Source organism: Anopheles cruzii, chromosome 3 (assembly GCF_943734635.1).
Source record: "Anopheles cruzii chromosome 3, idAnoCruzAS_RS32_06, whole genome shotgun sequence".
NCBI lineage: Eukaryota > Metazoa > Arthropoda > Insecta > Diptera > Culicidae > Anopheles > Anopheles cruzii.
Genome location: NC_069145.1, coordinates 81,978,709 through 82,002,193, shown reverse-complemented (window position 1 = coordinate 82,002,193; position 23,485 = coordinate 81,978,709). Strand labels below are relative to the sequence as shown.

The 23,485-nt window shown below is 50.6% G+C and overlaps 1 protein-coding gene across 1 annotated transcript in view; it reads right to left on the bottom strand.

Moving 5' to 3' along the window:
• The window catches only part of LOC128271138 (protein spire), a 99,632-nt gene that overhangs the window by 4,452 nt on the left and 71,695 nt on the right, over positions 1-23,485 (bottom strand). The window contains exons 10-11 of the mRNA XM_053008577.1: positions 21,505-21,567; positions 305-558 (exon numbers count right to left, since the gene is read on the bottom strand). Of these exons, the coding sequence (XP_052864537.1) occupies positions 305-558; positions 21,505-21,567 (317 nt within the window). The remainder of the gene's footprint in view (positions 1-304; positions 559-21,504; positions 21,568-23,485) is intronic.

The window sequence follows — 23,485 nt, the reverse complement described above, 5'->3', positions numbered from 1 at the left end:
TGAACAAAGGGCTACGACTTGGCCTCCGGTGACCACCTTCTTCGAGCCGTGATTCGAGCATAATTGGATTAGACGAAACGGACAGACTTTGGGATCATACCTTTCCGCGGCCCCTCGATAAAACGGTAATCGTCGATTGCATGGTAACGACCACCGTTCACCGGAGTTGCCAAACCCGCTTCAAGCTTCAAACTTCAGGCGATCAAATCTCGGTCCCCGTGTTCGGCCAGTAGTTATCTAACGGGTCGTTGCATTTGGCGCGCGGTGCACTAACTCTTCGCTGCCCCCGGCCCGCGGTACTTACGTTCAACAGTGAAAAGTCCACTGGTATCAGTCTTAGGGTGTTGCGGGGCATGCTGCCGGTATGCGAAAACGTCGCTCGGGACAGCGTCATCGCCTTGCTTGTGCTGTTGCTGTAGCTGGTGCTGCTGCTGGCTCCGCTGCACGTGCTGATGCTGCCACTGCAGCTCACTCCGTCCAAGCTGGGGGCCCCACTGGAGTCGATTTCTTCATCACATGATTTTTTTACACTATCTAGTTGCGTTGTGGTAGGTAAAACTGAAAGTAAAGTCCAACAGGAGAGTGGTCAGTTTCGCTGAGACGCCCTTTGGTGCACGAGACATGCACCTCCTCTGTTGCAACTTGACAAACTTCACAGAATACGTGGGAAACAAACGGACAAAAATTGAGCTACCGAACCGTGACATCGAACGAAAAACACACAGGGAACCCCAGTTCCTTGGACTACTTGTACTATCAGTCACCACCTTACTCATCAATAACCCAAACTTGTCACCTGCCCCTTATCGCTACTGTCATTGCAACAATTACCTAGGTTTACTATCTACAGACCCGCACGCTGCGGTTGTCTCCGTTTTTTGCCAGCTGCAGGGTCGATCGTTGGCCTAGAACAAGAAGCCATCGCCGCGCGCTACAAGGTTAACCGCGTGCTGCGCCTTGAATCTATCGGAACCCTCTTGGCATGTCTCGGTGGAACTAACCACATTTCAACAGTAACACGGTTGTTTTTAATAATAAAACGGAAACGGTGAACGATTGTTTCCTTCGCCACGCCTTAAGTGCCTTTGGCGGCGTTCTTTATGATTCGTTAACTTGGCGGCCAATGGCCCCCAAAAACGGGGCGGCTTAGGAGTGTTGTTCCACACACCCGTTTTTGGAGTTTACTGCTCTCAAGGTTCGTCGGCGATGATTCATTACCTATGCTGAGAGGCTGGCACAGTACAATGAGCCGTTTGTCAAGCTAACCCGCCAACAAGTCCATCACTCATTACTCGAGTCGTTCCGTCCCACACACAAAGGCACGGTTCTTCAACGAAAACCGCGGCTAGCTACCGTTTGAATGTGTTTTTTGCACCAGTTCCAGGGATGTAAACAAATTTACGAGCCATGTCCAGCCGGCCATGGCCTACAAGAGGGCCTATGTAGGGTTTCGGAAAAGATCGATCCGACCCAGTAGGTGTTCGGAACGGTTTACATCTGCCGTGTGCTTGGAACTGGTAAAAGCGCCTTCTTGTTCGGCTCAAGCTCTGTGTCTGGGACCATAAACGTCGCGTTTGGAACGGAGAACGATATTGTAGCCACACGAAAGCTTCTCGTGGCACCTCGTGGTCTCAACACATACGGCACATACGGCCTTGGCCACAAAATCGGCCCACAGTGGGCATCGCCGAAAGTATGTTTCTTGGGTCGATTACGTTTACGAATTCATGAGAAGGGTTTGTACGTAATTCTTCTTCCCCCGGAACAGCTCCGTGAGGAGAAACCGTATCTGAACTTGAAGTCCACCGAAGATACACCTAAAGTTTATAGCACGTGGGAGTGTCGTAACTGTCAGGAGTTTTCTTTTCCTGCAACAGACTGATACTGCAAGTAATGGTGGATCAGCCCGGGAAGTTACGGCACCAGTCACCAGGGTTTACGAGACACGGGGATTAAGGGCTCCCGGAAGCTTTCAACCGGGTTCCATTTATATTTGGTTGCACTTCTACAGAATGACAGGGTAACTTTTTATTTCCGCCATCACTGCATCGTTCACAGTCGCAATGACTGTACGTGATATTAAACATATGCATTTTTAATGCAGGATAGAGCTCACAAGAAGCCACCTCTTCAGTTCAGTTCATTTGCTAATTGGAAGGGTGATTTTATGATTAAATTCCATTTCTTAAACAGAGTGCTCCTCAAGATCCAGCAAACCAAAAAGTCCGTACCACATTTTTCCCCAACCGATCCTTGCAATCTCTCAACAGGTTTTCCCGTTCCCAGGAGACAAATGTTCGTGCGGAAGTGGCCACCCGGGTCCTCGAGCCAGTTGCCGATGCACGTCCGCACTCGGCAGCGATGATACAATTTTCCCTCTCGGCCTCATTATGCCCATCCATAACATCCATTATATCATCATTTTCATTATCATCCCATTTCGAGTGCCACACTCGTGACCCGTGGGCCCTGCCTTATGCTTGCGTTCGAATGGATAAAGCTCAAATTTCGATAAAAGCTGACAGAATAAACATGACCCTATTTGGCGATGGCACTCGTGTCCGATCTTCCATTTCGAGGCGTTGGCGTGATTTCGTCTGGCCAGAGGATGGCTAGACATTAACCAACGATTTGCTAAGACGATTCGACTCGTCTGCACTTTATGCGCCTATCACGGGCTAATGTAACGGCCAACCAATCGATCGATGAAAGAGCGCGGCGAAACCACTTCGGACTGTGAATCATGTGCTCCGCGTGTATGCCGCAAGCATCCACGCCAAAAGCCCGATTCCGATCGGAAATCGCATACATAATTCATGCTTCGCTGGGGATTTTTTCAGACAAACGATTGCCCTCGACAAATCCGAGAAGATGACTTATCGCGAGCACAACATTCAAGCGTGTGCCATACACAGGAGCTTTCGGGAACCGTTCCCACATTTGGCCACAACTATTTCTAAACCAGACACGTGGAGGCTATTTAATTCGGCGCCACTAAGGTTGACGAACCGCTGGGGCCGACGTGCAAATTGCTTCAGCTGTCACGCGTCTCAAGTGAGTTGATTAGCATCGGGCGAGCCAGCCCCGTGAGCCAAACATGTGACGGATAATGGACGTGTGATGTTTAGCCCGGGTTTGACGACACAGACAAACAAGACTCGTTAGCATATTCTAAATTTGCGACCTGGTTTCGGGGGTGTGCGGCATAGTTCAAAGTCGGAATGTCTGAGATTTAGAGCAATTCTAAAGAAAGTTTCAGATAAAGTGACTAAAAGGTTTCTAACTAAAGGGTTTCTAGTCCACTTTCTGGCTGGTTCAATTCCAGCCATTACGATAATTGCCACCAAGACGTATAATCAAGTCATTTTATCTAGGTTAGGTCTGAACTTATCATGTTGACTCTAGGTTGAACTTATCATGTTGACCAAAGACAGGCACATATTTTCTTAGTGACTCGTACCAGATGCTGTGTTTGAACGATGTTTGTTGAAACATAAAAAGCTTATTTCGTTTCGCCACCATACGACGATATCTGAGCATTAGGAACAGCGCACTCACAAAGTGACAAAATACCTGATCTAGGTTTCGGCGTCGGCGGTTGCGACGTTCGTGGGGCAGCCTTCGGTGCTCGATTGGCGGCCGGTGGCACGGTGCCACCACTAGCGGCTCCGGTCGCTTTGCGAGGCATCGGGGCCACGGTCGACGTGAAGTTGTCCGGCGGACAGTACCCCAGGTCGCGCGCCGCATCCACACACGGATCGTCGTCCGGTGACTCACAGTCTGCGGCCGCCGCCGTGACGAACATTTTGGAAGCTAAAAACTCACGCCGCTTTGTGGTCACGGGTATGTCACGCACTACTGTTGTTGTTGGGGCACTTTAAGTTGTCGAAACATGAGAATCACTTCACAAACTACTGGTGGGGCGAAAGAATTCAGATTGAAAGATCGGACCACAAACGCTACGCGCAGAACCGGTGCACGGCGGTGAAGTATGCAGGCGGAACTGACGATGATATCATCGTTGTCCTTTCAGGGAAGCGAAGTAGTAAGGCTCGACCGCGGGGAACAGGATATTTATGGCTCCACCAGGAGGGAGCTTCCCTCAATGTCTTCGCGGCCGTTGTAGTGGTAGTCGTGTCTCTTCGGGATCTTGACGACATGCGGCCACACTATCGTATGTCTCGCCCTCTGTGTGTTGGTTTTCCATTAGTTGCATAAACCTTGACTTCACACACACACAGACACACGGGTCCTGAAAGGACATCACATCGTTTCTTTGTGGCCACAGGGGGAGAATGCAAATAATGAGCAAACGGAGGGATTGTTATCGCTAGGGAACAAGTAATATCCTTGATGAAATTCAAACAATGGCACAGTTCCGACATATGGCGTGAAAAAGGGAATAAGGAGTCAGCTGATAGCAAGTGCTAGAAAACTAAACGTCTTTTATTACGCATCCTTGGGGAACCGAAAAAGGGTTTCGCGCTGACACACAAAATAAGGGATGCTACACACTAAAACACTGTCACTAACGACCCATACACACACGTGGCACTGTGCAGGACACCCTGCATGGCGCTTTGCACTTCCCAGTGAGGCCACGTGAGGCAACGGGCAACGCAACGGTTCACAGCACAGAAACCCGTGCACCGAACTAACCCACTTATTGATTAACCACAACTTAGTGTAGGGTCCGGGGTCGTTTGTCCTGCGACACCTTCCGGAGTGGCGTTCAACAGAAAGCACAAGACACTTGACCAGGCACATCAGAATCTATAGCTTACATTTGCCCTCTTGGAAAACACAAGCCAAGCGTTCGAAAAGCGCAACACAAATGCTCGACGACGGAAACGGTTGGCCACCACACACTTGGGAAGCTGTTGCAAAGCATAAAGAAGCGAAGGGACAGCTACTAAAAGCGCTTTTCCCACAGTCCACCATATGCCATCATCGCTCTGAAAGGTCGAAGCGACGAAGCAATCACTCGCGCGCGTCCACCACCCCGTACGGTTCGCGGTTCTACGAAGACTGATTCCGCGGACGCGACATCGGTGGCCAGCGCCAGTCTTTGCGGCCGTACCCCCTTGTGTTTGCAAACCTTGCTTCGTTTTCCTCAAATCGCGCTCCGGATAACTGGTGCTGGCCGCCGCCGCCACACCATCACGAACGGGGTGACGCATGCGTTGCGGCGAATGTTGGCGTCTCTGTCGCACCGCCGCCACCGGATTGTTGGCGACGGATGAGGGTGGTAGTCCCCAGTTCGTGTTCTCGGCCACATAAAGCGCAACATAAACAAAACATTGCCTTTCGGCGCACTGATGCTCTGGCCGTCTTTTGGGGAAGATTGTGTTGGTGGTTGTGTGGGGAAACCAACAACAGCGAGCATTCCGAGGCGCCGGCGCTTTGCATCCTGCCGGATGGACCGAAACAACACAGAAGTTGGTGCGTCAGGACGAAACGGGCCACTAAGTTCCGTGGTGTTCCGTTGGAGGAAAACATAGTCCCAGACCCAGAAACGCCAATAACATACGCATTTGGATACCTCTTTTTATTTCATAGATTTCACTCGTAATGGGTAGCATTTTGGTTCCGCTAGTTCCAATCAGGAGCTTCCGCCTGGACATTTTGCGCCATGTCTTACACCGTTCGGCTTTCATTGCTATCAGCATGTACTCGATTTCGGATAAGATCTCTCTTCCGCGACAGCCAATCAGCACGTGACTTGGGTTCTGTTGGCTGATCGGCCACACTGTCTGGCCGGTGCTTGGGTCTTCTGTGGAGCACACGGTTCACCAAGTAATGGTGATAAGAATGTTTGAAGGTGGAATTGACACTTGGAGCAGATGGCGTGGAAGCGGTTGGCACGAAAGTAGCGTTCCAATCGGGAACGGTAGGGACCCAAGTCACATTCCATGCTGGAGTAGACCAATTCTGCGGTGGAAGTGTCCAGTTGCCAGTGGGGAATGTTGGATCCCACGTGACATTCCAAGCAGGAGTGGTCCAATTCTGTGTTGGAAGTGTCCAATTCTCTGTTGTTGGCCAACTCGTGTTCAACGATGGAGTGGTCCAGTTCTGCGGTGGAAGAGTCCAATTCTCTGTTGTTGGCCAACTCGTGTTCAACGATGGAGTGGTCCAATTCTGCGGTGGAAGTGTCCAGTTATTAGTAGGAGTACTTGGATCCCACGTCACATTCCACGCTGGTGTAGTCCAATTCTGCGGTGGAACTGTCCAGTTGGAAGTAGGAGTACTTGGATCCCACGTCACATTCCACGCTGGCGTAGTCCAATTCTGCGGTGGAACTGTCCAGTTGGAAGTAGGAGTAGTTGGACCCCACGTCACATTCCATGCTGGGGTTGTTTGCGATGGAGTTGTACAAGTTGGAGCACAATCAACGGTTCCGTTCGCCGTAGGGTAAGTCACATTCGATGGCAGTGTAGTCGGAAAGGTACCATCCGTTGTCTGGACTTCTTGAGCACTGATTGATGCCGCTTGGTATATCAATACCATACAAAGGAAAACACTTGCACTTTTACACGTAACATCCGACGATCCTAAGCGTCCCATTGTGGCGCGCATATTCCGTTTACTAGAACAACCGACGACGGTCTGTGGCCACAAAGTACGCCGGGTGACCGTTTTTATACCACACACCCGTGTGAGTTGGGCGCTATCGGCCGTTGATCAATTTATTCATCTTGCCATTATCACGGGTTGTTATCATAATTGTGTTTTATCATGGGCAAACAACGAATGACACATGCAGTGGCCACCCTTGGTGGCCACCAGCCAAAACAAGTCCAGGCCAGGACAAGCGAATGCTGCCTGGTCGGATGGTACTTGTAATGATTGTACTTCACTTCGTATCGGACGGAAACCCCGATCTTTGGGCAATGAGTGGTCTTTCCGGTAGAGCCTTTCACAAGGCGGCCCAATTTCACGGACCGACCAGCATTTGCTTACGTCACACACCGTGCGCCGTGACATCATTGTCTGTTGCGCGCATACGTAGTTATGTAGAGCAAACGGATGCACTTTTCGCACGCTTCCGTCCGTGACCTTGGCCTTCAAAATGCAAATGTCTATCTCGTTCCACCGTCGGAGAGATGCACATCGTAGACGCTCTCACCATGGTTCTTTCTCTCGCTATTTTCGCTCAGAACCTTCTCTCTCTGCAACTATTTGGCCGTTCATAACCAAAAAATCAATTTCACTACAGTGCGGTGTCCCCGAATTTCAGAACCTGCGTGGTCACGGTAACGACACACATCAAGATGGCACAACAAGACACAGCATCAAACCAACATAAATTATGCAGTTCACTTTTGCCGCACTCTCGCGGAATCGAGCATTGCGAAAGGCCGGATTTCATTGAATGAAAAGAAAAAGAACCGCACCGTTATCTTCACGACCCCGTATTGGCATGTCAACACCAACGGTGGTTGGTGCAAAAAGCGGGTTCGAATCCAGATAGTAGAGTGGAACATTGGCGGCAATAAAGATGACATGATGGCCAATAAATAAAATGAGGCAAAACAAAAACTCCACGTTATCGAGTTTCCGGTAACGAAGTTCCTACTGATAACCACCGAACTCTGATTGGAGCCTGAAACAACCAGTGTTTGAATGGTTGTATTATAACAGTAGGCATAAACGGTTAGCATCGATGTCAAGGAAATTTGAGCTTATCGGGACATGATTAACGTCGGATTGATTGCATGCATATGCAGTTTATGTTGAACGAATGTACACAAATACCAAGTAATTGAAGAAACGAACCGTACATGGCGTGTGCTGGAACATCAAGACTCCAAGAAAACTTGGTGACGATCACCTTTCGCAATGAATAAAAATTAAATTAATTCGTGCTCTCGCCTTCGGTTTCGATTGCGGCATGGTTTGATTCGGTGAAAGTTTTCTCCAACATTTTCGGATTTTTTACTTCCACTCTATAAGCCCAAATCAGTTTATTCAAGCGGATTATTGTTTCTTGGGAAACAAGTAGATATCCTTAATGAAATTCACACAAGTGCAACATCCGGATACGGCATCATGGATCCGAAAAAGACTCTTAAATTTACGACGAGTAGTAAGAAGAGGACCACCGAGTGCGAAGTTAACCTTCTGGCACCTTATTGCGCATCCTTGGGGACCAAAATAAGGGATACGTAACGGGCTGGAGAGACGAAACAACACATTTGGATACGTCCTTTATTTTATAGATGTTAATCGCGATGTAGCAGCATTTCGGTCGTTCCAGTTCCAGTCGTGGGATCAAACACTTCCGATGGCCATCCTGCGCCGTATCTCACACCGGACGCCTCTTTTTGCTGTAAACTTCTTGTCCTCTGGCGATTCCTTACTGGCGTTTTTTAGTTGACGGGAGTTTTGGTCCGCCCAAAAGATGGTGTTGTACAGGTAGGAGCACAACTAACCCATGCCTTTGTATTGCGAAAAGTGACTTCCGAAGGCAACGTGGTCGAAGTGCCGGCTGCTGGGCCGGCTTCTTCAGCACTAATCGTTGGTAATGCTGATGCTGTGACCGCTTGGTAAAGCAACACCATACACAGGAGTACACTCAAACTTTTAACCGTAAGATCCAACCAACCTGTGCGTCCCATTGCGGCCAGAACGCGCTTGCTAGAACAACCGGAGACGATCTGTGTTGCGTTACCGCAATGGATCTTCGCTTTTATACCACACCCTGGAGGATGGTGGGGATTAAAACAAGTTCTGTGCCAAAGTAATCGATAGAACTCGTTTTGCACGCTGTGTACTAAAAAATCCCCAGCACAAATACGAAAACTATACCCATGCTGGTGGCGATCACACAACACGCGATCGATAAAAAGGTAAAGATTAATAAATTTCTTCGGATGTGAGTGCCGCATATTTCGATTCGGTGAAAGTTTTCACCTACACCTTCTCCGCCGAAAACGGATACGAATTTATGGTCCTGCGTGACGACTTGCCCTTGCGGGATGCGGTAATTTTTAGCTCCTTCATCACGCAAAAACACCATCGCGGCCCGAATCGTGGCTCCCAAGAAACATTGTAGTTCTACTGTTTTTTTTTTCGCTTTCTTTCGATCCCCACAAGTAATGATGAATCCGAAAATCGTACCGTCCCAAATAGGAGGCGTTCGAAGCAAGGGTCGTGATTGATGATATATATAGTTGCCCAAGGTGGAGTCACTTGAACTATTGACGGAAAATCGATCCCCCCGGTTGTCGAGCGTAAATGAATTGCGCTGCGGACCATCGAGCAGCGCTTTCCCCAATCAATCACACCTAATCACACCGTGGACCTCTAAGCGATTGTGGTGCAAAGTGAAACAATTCAACGAACACGAAGTGACACGAAAAACTGCAACACGAAGCGGTGTGAATTCCACGGCACAGCAGCCAACATCAACAGCAAACAAAACAGCCTTCGACAGAGTTGCTGTGGCAAAAAATGTTATGATAGCTACCAACGAAAAACAAGTTTGACTTCTTCCTCGCTGGTCGTATCAGCCGTCAGCGTGCCGAACGCGTGCCTGGTTAGCCAACCAACGGCAGATGGGAAAAGAATGCCGAAAGGGAACATCGCTGGGAGAGGAGAGACCCCTTGCAATGTGCCCAAGAATTCCAAGCATAAAATGATTGTTGATCGGGAGAGTTCAGCGACGATCCGCTGAGGCTGAGTCGTGTCCGTTGAACCATCTTGAATCGTCACTTTCACTCCGACCCGGTGGTAGGTTTGAGTTTATCGGTCACCGAACGGCTCAGTGAAGCACAGGGCCACAAATATATTCGTAGCGTCCCAAATGCAGATTTGGTTTCCTTCCAAAACCATTTCGCAGGTTACCTATGGCCGCAGCGAAAGCTATTAAGAGGGCCTCGCGCAGATCACGATCAGCGCCCGGGGCCATTAAGTTGGACCGTTTTGGGGCGCCTCTTCGTAGCTTGATTCTATCTTCCCATTAAAAGGGAAGCAAGTGAAAGGTGGAACATATTTAGGCTGATGAACCCGGCCTGGCCTGGCCGGGTCACACATTTTTGGTTGGGACACTTTAAAACCCATCCGACCCATCTCTCGGTTATGTGTTTAAAATTCGAAAACGTGACTTTACGTGCGGTGCGACAGTTGTTAGGTTAGCCCGGTCATGGTTTTTCGAGGTATCGATCGCATACGCGAACATAGAAACATAGGTACGGAACGCGGCCATTCCAGGTCGATAGCATTACCTGTCATTCCCATTGCCAACTGGCGCAGCTTAGCGTTCAAGTTTATGTAATCCATCGTTGCACTGCCGGCGGGAGTTGAAGCGTGCGTGACATGTGGCCTCTACGAACGCCTTCCGCAATGTGAATGTGTCCCACAAAAAATCGCTCCGGCTTGTGTGAGATTTTTACACCAATTGTCTACTCATTTTGCACGCTGCCCGTTTTTGTAACCGTGTTTATGACACTTTGGGAGCAAAAACCACTGTTTAACCACACTCAGATCAACGCACACGCGGTAGCCGCGAAGGAAAGGAATAACCCGCTGACCAGCGGGTTCCTCGTGAGCTTGTTGCGCATATGTTAGGCGAGCGAATCAACCCTTCCACACAACATACGAACAATCGAACCGAACGACCACCAGCCGAATCCCAGCGCCGACTAAAGCCCAAGCGCTGCCCGGTCGCGGTGGAAAGCATAAATTTCTTTCCGAATTTTTCCCACCAACGCCGCATGTTGCCGTTCGTGCATGCTTGATGGGCGGCAGGAAGCACGGATTGCCCATGCTTCCAGCGCTGATCGGTAGTAGTGGTAGTCGCGGAGCATGCACACACTCAAGCAAAACCATCGCCCATGGCCCCGGTCGATGGTATTTACAGCAAACACATACTAAACTGAAACGAGCTTTCGGCCGCCTGTGGACGTCCAAAGTGAAATTCGAGAAGCTTTCGAGCAAAACGGAACATTCCAACATTCCGAGGAAGCTGTCGATTCGAGCAGAGGTTTTTGCCGCTTCTTTGCGGTTGATTCGATACATTTTGCCAAACTGAGCATGGTCCTAGAAGTATGAAGCGTTTGCCAAATGGCCATCATAAATCATCATCTTCATTAAGACCGATAGTAGAGTCGTTTGCCAACGATGCTTCAAAACCATATCGAGGATTGGACAACGCAAGTGTGTTTCGCAACTATTAACAGCCTAACTCCGGAACAGGAAGTGCCATTCAGGCAATCAATACACTGGTTTGTGTGGGCGTTTAGCGTGTCCTTTCGAAACGGAACCTTGACCTTCGTTACGGAAAACTTTGCGATTGTGTTGAACAAGTTAGCCCTCCCTTTTGCGGACCGTCTAGCTACCGCAAGCTTTTTCGGTGACACCGGCCCAGCGAGGATAATTTATTCGTCCTGTTGATGTGCCGTCCACGTAATGCGCTCTTCTTCGGTTTATTTTGTATACTTCCTTCCTCTGGTTCCGGACCGGAATCGATAGAAATCCGCAGGCGGTTAATGTAATAAACGTTACGGTCTCGGTAAGGATCAACAAAATGCCAGCCCGTCAAATGGCGGACGGTGTAAGGATAATTGAATTTCGTGGTCGTCTTGTAGCTAAGCCGGGGGGAGACGGGGTTTTATTATTTCAGGACTTCTGCTTGCCTCTGTTTTAAGCGGGCTTTCAGCCAAGAAAACATCGCTTAACTTGGCAATTAGATAACGAATCGCTATTGCCAAATTACGCACGAAAGCAAACGTTTCAAGGAGGACCACGAAATAAATACGGTAAATGTTTTATCCAATGCGGCGAAAGATTGTCGAAGCCATTCCTAAGCGCCAACAATTTTCTCACAACAGAATTTTCTCACTTTGGAGGGACATTTTCTCACTTTGCCCGAATTTGCCATTTTTGAACTTTTCCGAACATTTCCATTATGGAAGAGCTTTTTATAGATGAGCTTTTTATGGATCTGAGTTCTGCTACCGTCCGCTAGGGGCACCACTGTCTCACGTGAGAGCTTTATTCACCCAAAGCTCACCACGGCACGCGTGGTTAAAATGGTGCGGTGAGCTTCGATGGTTAGTTTTCCCAGGTGCAACAACTGCATAACATAACATAATTTAACATTTATGCATAACTTCTAGGCATAAATGTCCCGAGATGTTTATTAGTTGGCAAAATGGGCACGATGAGTAGAGAGCATAACTCTGCTAAATGACACGTCAACAACGTTTAATACCGTGGAGCTCATTTCCCAGCAGTAACTCAACGATTAAGCCTCTCTAACTCAGCCTAAGCGACATTTATGGGTGCTATCTGACGGAGATTAAAATATCATACCAAACCAAAACCGATTTGCGTCTAATTTGCATTCTCTTTTGCAACATCCACCGGCTACACATCCACCCCGGGGCTCCTTTCGCTTTCGGGAAGATTTGTGCGGTTGGCGACGGATTTATTGTGACGACCGTTAGCACGCCTCCAACCCGTCCAACCCGTCCCAATCTCCATCTCGTTGAGCCCCGCAAGTCGCGGCGGAACCAGTGAATTTTAAAATGCATTCCACCGCGAACTTCTTCCTGCCGGCCGGCACACATCAAATGGGACCCCTAGAGCATCAAGACCTCCATGGCAATGAGCAAAAGAGTCTTTGACTTGTTTATGAGACATTGTTCCCTTTTTCGCCACGGGCTCGCCAAGATGCTTCGCAAGACCGAGCGGCGAAGCGAAAGATCGAACCGAAAGGCACGATAACGCATTTTGCACTGCTCCTGGCTAATCACCGGCTCATCCGGACGGTGGACGCACACGCCCCGGGGAAATGGCCATCCGTCCCTTGGTTTATGGGAAGCAAATGGAGGCTCATCGTTTCGTAACAGCATGTAAAATCGCGATGACACTTTGCGTAGCCGCAGCCGCCGGTACCACGGCGCGTACCCGGTCTGAGCGCAATAAACGCAAATGAACGAAACAGAAAAGAAAACGAAGATACACACATTCGGATGCATCTCGGTGCAGCCTTTCTTTGTGATTACCGTCGACGAGTGCCGTCACGCGGAACGGCACTAAAACGTGGTCAAGAATGGGACATTTTCGGTCACAAACCGACCATCCATCAAGATTCTCCGCGTGCGATAATGTGGCGTGGAACTGTTTTCATGCTCGCTCGGTACGGGTAGATAGAAAGAATTTGCATACGATTACCGACCCCCCGCGGGAGGATCGGATCGAGCAGGAAGCGAGGCGCATTATGAAGAAAATTAAATTTATAAATTAATGTGTCTTTCTTCTGCTTCGCCCATTCGGCCGCACACAGGCCAATCCCCGGAAGGGCTGTTAAATTGTGCTCACGCCGTTCGGCGCAGCAGAAAGAACGTTTTTCCCACTTTCATCATAAAACGATGAAATTCGGCTCCTTTCTCCGAGATGGTGTTCTTGCTCATTTAATTTAATAATCAACCGATCGCCCGGTGGGTCTGGCGTGTCTTCGACGACTGTGGTCGAAACGGTACAAATGGAAAATGTCTCCATAAAAGTTCGAGTCTATGATTTTTATGGCCAACAAACCGCAGGCCTCTCCAGGAGCAAGACACCCACAGTAGGTGCATGCAGTGGTCGTTATCGCCATCGGGTGGGCTTCTCTTTAGACTTCTGCAGACACGGCGATCGACGGCGATCGACGACGATTGAGATTCTAATATGATCTGTATCAGGGGAATATCGATAGTCGTAAAAGTTCCAATCTCTCACGACAGGGCATCCAATAAAAGAAGAAGAAAAAAACGTATGCCGATCATAAAAATGTGCTTCGCTTTTATGCAGAGACGTCGGGTCCGTGTCGAGCGCACCCAACAAAAACCAAAGAACGAAGTTTTCTTGAAATATAATCACCGTTGTATGGCAACGTTAATAATATCACAATACTGCCTTCCTAAATGAGTTCCCGTAAATAACGGAATCTTTCAACAATTGTTGGGCTATCAAGAGATACCATAAACATATTCCTCAGCGCATTCCTATCTTTCGAATGGTAAGTGACAAATGAGTCACAAATCATCGATCGAACGGCGAATGCGCGATGCTCTCGCCACAATCTCCACATTCATCACAATCCCATCACCGGCACTACCGGTTTGTGGGTCACTCGGAAACACAACTTGTTTGCCAACCTCTTTGGAAGAAACGGAAAGTGATCCTGCACTTGGTGACAGCAGCAGCTTGGGGATGCACTTTTCCGCATCGACGGCACATCGACAAACGGACAGATGACAATGGCTTTAATGGGGGGTTTTCGAAGGGCTTCCAATCCGTGAAAGAAACGCAGGACACTTACATTCCTCCACGGCGGGCAGCCGCTTCCGCAAAAGACGCTGCCGAGAGAGGTAAAAGTTGTTCTACTACCACAAATTCCTTCGCGACATCCTCTCACTCAACGCACGCGGAAAAATCGAACGCACTCGAAACGGCTAATTGAGACATCTTCCGTTGAGCGGTTTGTTAAGAAAAAAAAGGCTGCAACCCGCAAGCCCGCTGACGCCTTGACAGGGCGCAGGAGAAACGAATCATCGAATACGTTGCCGGCTGGCAATAAATAGCGGTTATTAATGATCGTTTCCCCCCTTTTTTTCGCGCCGCTCTTTTGCTGAACACAATTAACCAGGATCGATGTCAACCAGAATGTTGCGCATCATCTTCCCGACCGGCGGAACCCGGTCTCGGGAAAGTATCCTCTTGCGGCCCTCCGTGCGGCACGACGTGCATCGTTTGTGGTGACTGATAGGCTTTTGGCGAAAATGGCTATCTCATCGATCGCACGGCGCGTTCTTTCTCCATTGCATAACCCGCAGCCTGACCCGTGTCAGGTTTGCGTTCTTTCGCCGAAGCCGTGCCGTGCAACAAACTTATGCGCTAGTCCTCTAGGAGGCGGCGGCGGCATGTGTTTCGTTCGACACCGGCCCTTTCGAGTTGATACGTGATGGAAGGATCAATAGAATAAGGAAGACGTAGAGCCGGTTTAATATGATTGACAAGCGTTTGGCGTGAAAAGTGCTGTAAGCACAACGACGACGGATGGCTCTGGGAATCAGTTACAAAAGGCAAAGATCTCGCAAGGGCCGATAACCCAACATTGTATGGAATAATGGTAGGTTTGTATCCCCACAACACATCCAATCGGTGGTGTCCGAAAGTAAATAGCATTCATTAGCTATCGAACGAAAAACGACACAAACGTTTTAATGTTCGCTTTCAAAGCTCACAATAACCCGTACGGGCCACGATAATAGAATCAGAATAATCACCCAGAGCATTTGTTTACCGTTGCTCCCATAAACTGTCGTCCCGCTGTTTCGGTGATGAGCTCCATTCCAATGCTCAGCCCAGCACAAAGGACAAAATGAAGTCGTTTGAGGCATTCCATCTCGGGAGTAGCAGAAAATCTCCGGTAGCTTCTGCGATTTAGACAGTCAATAAACTTTAAAATATGCAGCGCCTAGAACCAAATAGATCCACAACAGAGACGAAGTCGATCGACAGATCACCGAGAAGATATCGAGGCGTCACCCCAAGAGCCCACCCATCGGGGGTAGGCCCGTAGCGCCAATTAGAAACCTGCGGTGGTGCTTTGTGACATTAACGAGATTATCGTCCAGGAATTCCCGCCCGGGAACTGGACTTTCTCATCGCACAGCCAAGCCAAAGTTATGGTCTGGCACGTATTTCTATAAACCGAAGATTTTGACTACGTTTCTCAGCATCCCCATAACTGGAACGAGCTCCAGCCGTGTGATGGAACGAATGGAGACGCGTGGCGTGAACTCAATCCAACAGCTCATAGCTCTTTGGACAGGGAAACGCTCCCTTCGTTCGAAGTGTGTTAATCTAGTTGAGAGCCATCCGTCGGGCACCACGACAATTCGCTAGCCTTGATCCTCTTTGGGGGGGAGGACACCCCTCAGGATTGCATCCCATTCAAAACTATCCAACGGGCCGGCGCAGAGGATCAATTTTGTCATGATCAATAACTTCAGATAAAGTTGTGAACCATACACAAACCGTAGAAAAGGGCGTTAAGGGACCGACCGGCCGGGGCGCGTGCCTGTGCGATGGGCACCGCGAACGGGGCGAAGCGGACCGAACCGAAAAGGGTGGGTTTCGCCGGTCGTCTCAGTCCCGCACGATGACAGCATCCCGAACGACAACAAATTGAGGTTGCACTTGGAAGGGAACACCAAGGCGGTGGAACGGCTGGGACCACGCACGCTGCAGGTGAGACTCCGGGACCTTTGATTGGTTGATGCCTTTGATCGATCTTATCGCCACAGACCCACAGACCCACTAACCCACCCAGTGGGCGCGAGACCGTGTGCTATATGGCCGGGACGATGGCCGGGATTCCGTGACATTCGAACAGACGACGGTGGGATTCGGCGATCGAGGGAGAGTTTGGGGCGCTGTACAGATCCGACGATCCCGACGAAGACTCTTCTCGGAACGGCGCGGGAAGCAGAAGACGCACGGACGCTACGCTTCCGACCACTCTATTCTCGAATAGCAACATCATTAGTGGCGGTGTTTATGGTAATGACGGTCGGTGTGGTGTTGTGGGGCGATGTAGACCGACGTTTACGAGTCGATTATGGGGCGAAGATGATGATGCATCCATGCAACGCATGCCGAAAAGGGAAAACTCCAACCCCGTAGACCCGTAAGCGTAAGCCCTTAAATTCTTCGATTTATTACTTTTCGCCAGCAATCAGCAAAAGATACGCTGCTTAGCGAAACACAATTACGGCACTATCCGGTGCCACTTTCGGGAAGTGGAGTACAGGGAAGGCTTTGTAATAGATGCTATTGATAACCCGTTGTAAACATCTTAAATGAGTATCCGATTGTCAGTGTTTGATGATTTATGGTTCTATGAGTATAGTATTTGTTCCTTGAAACAGTTAATAAATTTAACAAAATTTTCGATCACCAAAAAGGGACTCCATCGCAACAGAGCACCAAGTAAGACCCGAGAAAGAGGCTTGCATTCCGATGACGCCTGACAAAAGACGGGGGGCTGGGCGGCAACATAAAGCTATGCTGCCGAGGGCCGATGAAGTAAGACGGGGCTGATACGGGAGAAGGTACACACGAGCCTTCCCGCGGGGAACCGATGATAATGAATCATAATCTCACAAGCAAAAGAGCGAACCGGGCGGCGGGACACTGGGAGAAAGGCCTGCCCGTCGCCGTGCGGCGCTTTGTTCGACGCCACTGACAACAAACCATAATCCTCCACTTCTCGCAGGAGGACCCAACACAGCACCATTATCTCTCGCTCTGTCTCTCTGCTGTAGGCCAAGGAAGATGACACCGAAATGTGGGTTAGTCGTGTCGTGCCGAGTGCGGTAGGTTGTGTAGTTTCTCCCTTTTGTCCCTACGAACTACGAATCTGTGTCTGCGTGTGTGCCTTTGTTGCATCCGATTCGAAGCCGGGGCATGGTGCAGCGTGTCATCATGTATGACCTCCGTAACATTTCTTTTGCCAGGGCATCAGAGTTTTGGCGCGTGTGTGGTACAGTGTCTGCCAATTTTTATCGTTGGCTAGAATCGTTAGTTGGCTCACACATGGACTTTATCAAGTCAGTTAACAAAAGACGCTTGTTTTCTTACGCTGGGCATCTTACGTCTGACACAACATTTGAGTCTCGTCGTGCAGTGCAAGCTGGAAGGCGCGTGGCACAAGCACCTTTTTATGCTAATTATCCCGCCGCCGCAGAGAAATGATCGTCGATGATCGCGCGCTCGCCTCAATTTTCTCGTGAAGCGGCGCTGGCGACAGGTTAAGCATTGCGAAGGGCCCTTACATAAAGCCCCGCCAACAGCCATCTGCATTCAATCGGAGCCAGCCCTCCGCAGCAGCCAACCCAATTCTATCCTGGACCTGGTTCGGATCCCCGGACTCGGGGAGAAAACAATCAGGCCTGGCCCGGATTGGGATTATAACATCTAGCAGTGGGTCCACGCGTCGGTCCCGTCGGCTGATTATGCAGTGGAAATTCCGAAATATGAATCAACCGAAAGCGCGTGCCATCATCATTAGGAAAATGATGTATCGTGCTTTTTAATTTGTTTGTTTGTGTGATGGTTTGTTGTGAGTCCCGGGTGCCTTCGTTTCGGAGTCTGGGCCGAAACGAAAAAAATGGTGGAAAACATGAACATTAATTGCCGTAATCAACGGACGGCGTGGCACACACCCCTCCGGTGAGCTTGATTCGACAACCCTGGCGGGGGGGCCTCAGCAGGTGCAGGCGCGGCCCACTCAATCTCGCCTAGCGCACCTAGTTTGGTGGCCGCGGTCGTGGTGGCCCCGACACCAAACCGGGAGTAGCTGAAAATTAAAAAGCATAACTTGCTCACCACTTCAACGGAATCGCCTGTCGCCCATAACGTAGCACAAATTATGATATCGCACTCCGATCCTGGCCCCGGTCGGTGGGTTGAAATTAAAATAGATTCTTTATGCTCCGCTCCCGCGGAGGTCCCAGCGTGGATGTGGAGTGTTGTGCGAAAAACAAAACCACAAACCCGGTTGCCATTGAGCGGTGCTCTTCCCATCGACGGAATTCCAGAGGACTACACGCACACACACACACGCTACAAACGACCATCGGCCATCGGCATCGGCGTCAATAAACTATATCTTTCTACAGCCTCAGCCCAAGCTCCGTCGGGTCGCCGGTAAATGTATTAATTAACAGACCACGGCGCGGTCTCCAACGGACCGAAATCGACGGCCATGCCGTGTCGTGTTGCTAATCTTTGAATCGATAATTGGGAGCAGAATCGAGAGCCAGTTCGGTCGTAAGCTCCTTAAGATGGTGAGATGTCTTCGGTTCGTTGAACTTGCCAAAAGAAGATGATATTTGGCCGTTTCGGAGTTATTCACGCAAATGAGTTTCACTCCTCGAAAGGATCGTACGAATTGAGGCTGCCGGTGAAAGCATAGAATCCTGAGAAAGCCAGCAAACCGACATTCCATTCTACCTTCCGTACCAGTCGCGGCAGATTGATCGCTTCCTTGTGGAAAGCATGCCTTGTGTTCCAGCCATTGTCCCAGTGCCACTTGCATAACGGCGATCGTGAGCCACCAACCTTGACGCAAGCCACCGCGCAAACAATTATCCGTGAACGTGAAGCGATCCTCGCCGAAAGGAAAGCATCGTGCGCTATGGTACCGGTTGATGGGAAGATGGGAACCGACGGCAAAGATGGCCGCCAATTCGCGAAAGGGAACACATCAATTTGCACTGACGATTCCCACCGTTCCCGAAGGCCGGTCCGGCCGGCTTTCCGGTGACCGGGAGAGACGCAGAAGGGTGTACAAAGCACAGAACAATCTTACATCATCATCACCATGATCATCATCATGATCATCAGCGATGATCGTTGCCTTCAACGGTAGCATCGATCGCGATCACGATACCATAAGCACACCCCAGTGACCTAGACTGCCGACAAAGACTCCCGATGTCGGATCGCTTCGGGACACAGCCGTGCCGAGGAGAACCGGAGAGCTTCTGGTGGCCGTCGGTGTGTCCCGCTAGACTTTGAGGAACCATCTTGCTTCCAAGCGGGCTATCTGGCTTCCCACCGACGAAAGCGCTGGCCAACAATAAGACCCGGCGAAAGATGCTGCTGCTGGCAGCCATTATGCCCGAGCTAATACCTCGTGCCGTGGACTGGAACCCGGAAGACGTTGTTAGCGAAGGTTCGGTTTTTTGTTGTTCGCATCGCTTCTTAGCTTCTTATGTTTCATTTTCCCTGGCCAAAGTCATGCCAAAACATTGTTGTTACACTTGATGAGCAGCACGCTGCATACCGCTGCTGCTCCCGGTGGCCGCATTGCACCGCCCCCCCTCCGGACCGTGAGAGATTTTTATTGCAGCCCTGCGCCCCCGGATGCCGGGGTCCATCACCGCCGCTAATGAGCCAGCGTGGAAATGGAACCGGCATCGATTCGATCCTTCCGGGGATTTTTGAGCCCGCCGGGGTGGCCGTCCTGCGCGCTTGCAGTCGATAATTTTGTAAAATATTGCAAAATTCGCCGATAAATTCCGGACCCTACGGTTCCTGGCGGGTGACACGAAGCGATCGCCAGCACCCATGCGAGCACACATAATAACAAACGGTTCCATCGTGATTTCCTGCGGTAAAATATCTTCCGGATCTTCCGGATATTACCGCTGAACGAGTGACCCCCGGGGCCGACCGAGCGGTCCCGTCGCTTCCCGTGGGACAAACCTTCCATCCAAAAACTGAAGCCCGCGCCCCAAAGCATCGATAATTAATCTTCGATGCTCCCCGATGGTACCCCTAAGGCTTCGGGTTGGAGGTCCAAAAAAAGACGGGGTTGCAAAGACGCTGGCCACGGTGCGGCGCACCACGGACCGTCGTTCATTCAATTTACCGAGGCACGGCCGAGTAACCAAAAAAAAAACACACAAAATAAATCCGTGAGTCGCTTCGGGAAATGGCGTCCGAAAAAGAAGGGCCGAGGTTACGGAAATTGCAACCATCATCCGGCCCCATCTTGGTCCGGGTCCACCGGTCAATACGGCGGGGTGTTCGTAAGCGCCCTTCCGATGAGCGATGAGGATGTTTACCACCGGAAAAAGGTTGTTGGCATGTCGCCGTCTTTACCACACACACACCGGCCGGCCGCCCGTCGATGGGGAGTAGGAATTTAGAGAAGGAATCGAAAATAATTGCTCCGCCATTCGGGGTTGGTCGATCGACGATGGTCGGACCGTGCTTTAGTTTGATGTAAAAATAATGACTAACCCAAAGGAAGTCACTGGACAGTTCAAACAATGTGTCCCTGCTATGACCTTGCGTGCGCAACGAGCCCTGAAACAAGCGCGCCCCATTATGGCCAAGAATGCACCCACTGCGCGACAGCATTTGCATAGCTCCGATCAATGCTGCGGCCCCGTCAGGGTGCGCGTTCGATCGTTCCTCGGGTCACTGCCGTCCGGTTGGGCAAAGTTCGCTGCTGAATGGAACCTGAAAGCCCACAACAACCGGTGTTGACAGGTAGCCCTCGATCGAATCTCAACGCACCGATCTGGGTCACCCTGGGACGGCTGACCCCGCCGACGCTGCGTGACGCCGTGAGTGACGTTCGATGTCAAAGCCGAGCGATACCAATGTCCGGTCCGGTCAAAGGTGCAATAATAGTGCACCCCCCGGGGGTGCAGTCGCATGTCACAGTGATGGGAAACCATCATCGGTTTGGATGTGCTTTGGAGGGGAATAATGAGAATATGCGTTTGACAGGACACAACAGGATTAACGAAGGAATGCGCTTACGGGACAACGTTGACACAACACACAGAGACAGAGAGAGACGTTTCGGGACAGACACAGGTCACAGAGGACACAGAAAAGACTATACGACCAGCTAAGCTACTGTGGACAGTTCAACGACACCAAACACGAACCGAGTCCTCCAATTTCGAGCCCTACGGGTGCGGTACTTACAGAAGCCGATGAACGGAAACGGATGTAGCGGAATGATGGTGGAAAGTGTTAGCTGATTGCACCCTGCGTGTGGACGAGACGAGAGAATGATTGTGAGTGATGAGCACGAAATGAATCCTTGAGAGGCGGCCGCAACAGGTGCCCAGGTGGCCAGCCGAGCCGCGCGCCACGCGAAATCAATAATGACCGGATTTGGTGCCGGATTTAAATCGTAACCCCTCCGAAATCGGGCGCTAGAGGGTAGCTTGTTGTCGGCGGTGGCCCCAGTCGTCTGTTGGCCGATTATCGTTTGGGTGTTGCTTACTTTTTACCGGAAAACCACCACAATACCGGCACCCGCGGCAAGCGGCCGCGCGGATCATTAATCATGACGGCTTGTGGCTATGCAAATAAAGCGCTTTAATACAATCACTCAATTTCGAGCTGCCGACGACGCCCCGACGGGTACCTTTCACCGGGTTTCGTTCACCAACAATTGGGCGAGTTGGGCAGCGAAAAGTGAGATGATTTCGACGGGAACTGACAGCACACACTCTCGGCAACGCATCAGTGAATATGCAAATAATGACTTCATCGAGCGTGGCCGGGGGGCGTGGGGATCGGGATCGGGAGCGAACCGACGACGACGACGACGACAACGATGCGGTTGTAATGCTCAAGAGCAGAGGCTGCTGGCTAATGCTTAATGAAGCCATTACGTCGCGCCGTCGGCAACGCACACGCAAACACACCATTCAAACGGTGTCGTTGTATCTGTGCTGTGCTATATGTTGGGGCGTGGGCCAATGTGTGTTATAAATTTCTTCCCAACGGCCAAGACCATCATAATCACCCGCCGTATCGGGCGATCATCGACGCGCGTTGCTTGTTTAGCTAATGTGCAACAATGTTGCCACCCGACCCGGCGTCATCATCAACGCTGTGGAACGTGGAAAACATTCTTTCACCCGTCGGGCACGGAGAAAGGGATGCTGCGGCATCGTCGTGCACTGGGAGCAGCCACTTTTGGCACTTTCGCGTCGAGTTTTGCATACAATTTTCCCACGCACGTCACGCAGTGCACTCGTTCTATGAGCAGCGTGCGCCGAGCATGGCCACGAGCTCATGCATAAAACAAAAAGGGGGACGCGCGCCCACCAACATCCCCGTCGGGCGCCTCGTGGACGGACGGTTTCGGGTAGAAAGTGCAAGTAGAAAGATGCATTTTTAACGGAAAAATCTGCTCCCAGCTTGGGCTTGGGTGAGACGCACGCACGGGTGCTGTCTGTCAGTCCGAGACCAGGCCGAGCACCCCGTCAACCGAGCCGCTGTCTGGAGCTGGGAAATATGCAAACGAGCTGCCGCACGCCATTTTTATGATGAGTTTTGCGTCAGCTTCTTCCGTTTTCCCCCCGCCGTTTTGCTTCTTTCTATTCCCGTTTCCCGGAGAAAGTGAAAGATCGCTTCAAAACGGGCGCATCTCGGCACCGGAGGAGAACCATTTTGTTCCGTCGCGCGGCTGCGGCTCCCGAAAACTGCAAAAAATCCGGAGTGGGGACCGGAATAACCGGGAGCGTTCGCTAATCATGGCGCAAGCACAAACCGCTATCGGACGCTAATTGCGCCACCGTGCGTACGAAAGATTTCAACGCGACGACAAACGACAAACGCCGCCACCGGTCGGACGGTGGGTGGCTATATCGGGATTAAAAATAGCCCAGGACACCAGGTGTTACCACGCCGCGATTAGGATTTGCCACAGCAAAACGGGGAAGCGGCTGAACCGGGGGTGCCAATAAAACCGGAAACACGTTTGGCCAAGACACTGGCCGCCGCTAAATGACTCGGCCAACCAATTACCCCCGGGCGGGGGGTGCAAAAAAAGAAACACCACGCACGGAAACTGGTTCCGTTGATGCCGTTCAACAACCTGTGTGCCCCGGCAACGGTACTCACCGCACCGCAGAGCCCTTCCCCGCGGTCGCCGCGGGGACAGATAAAG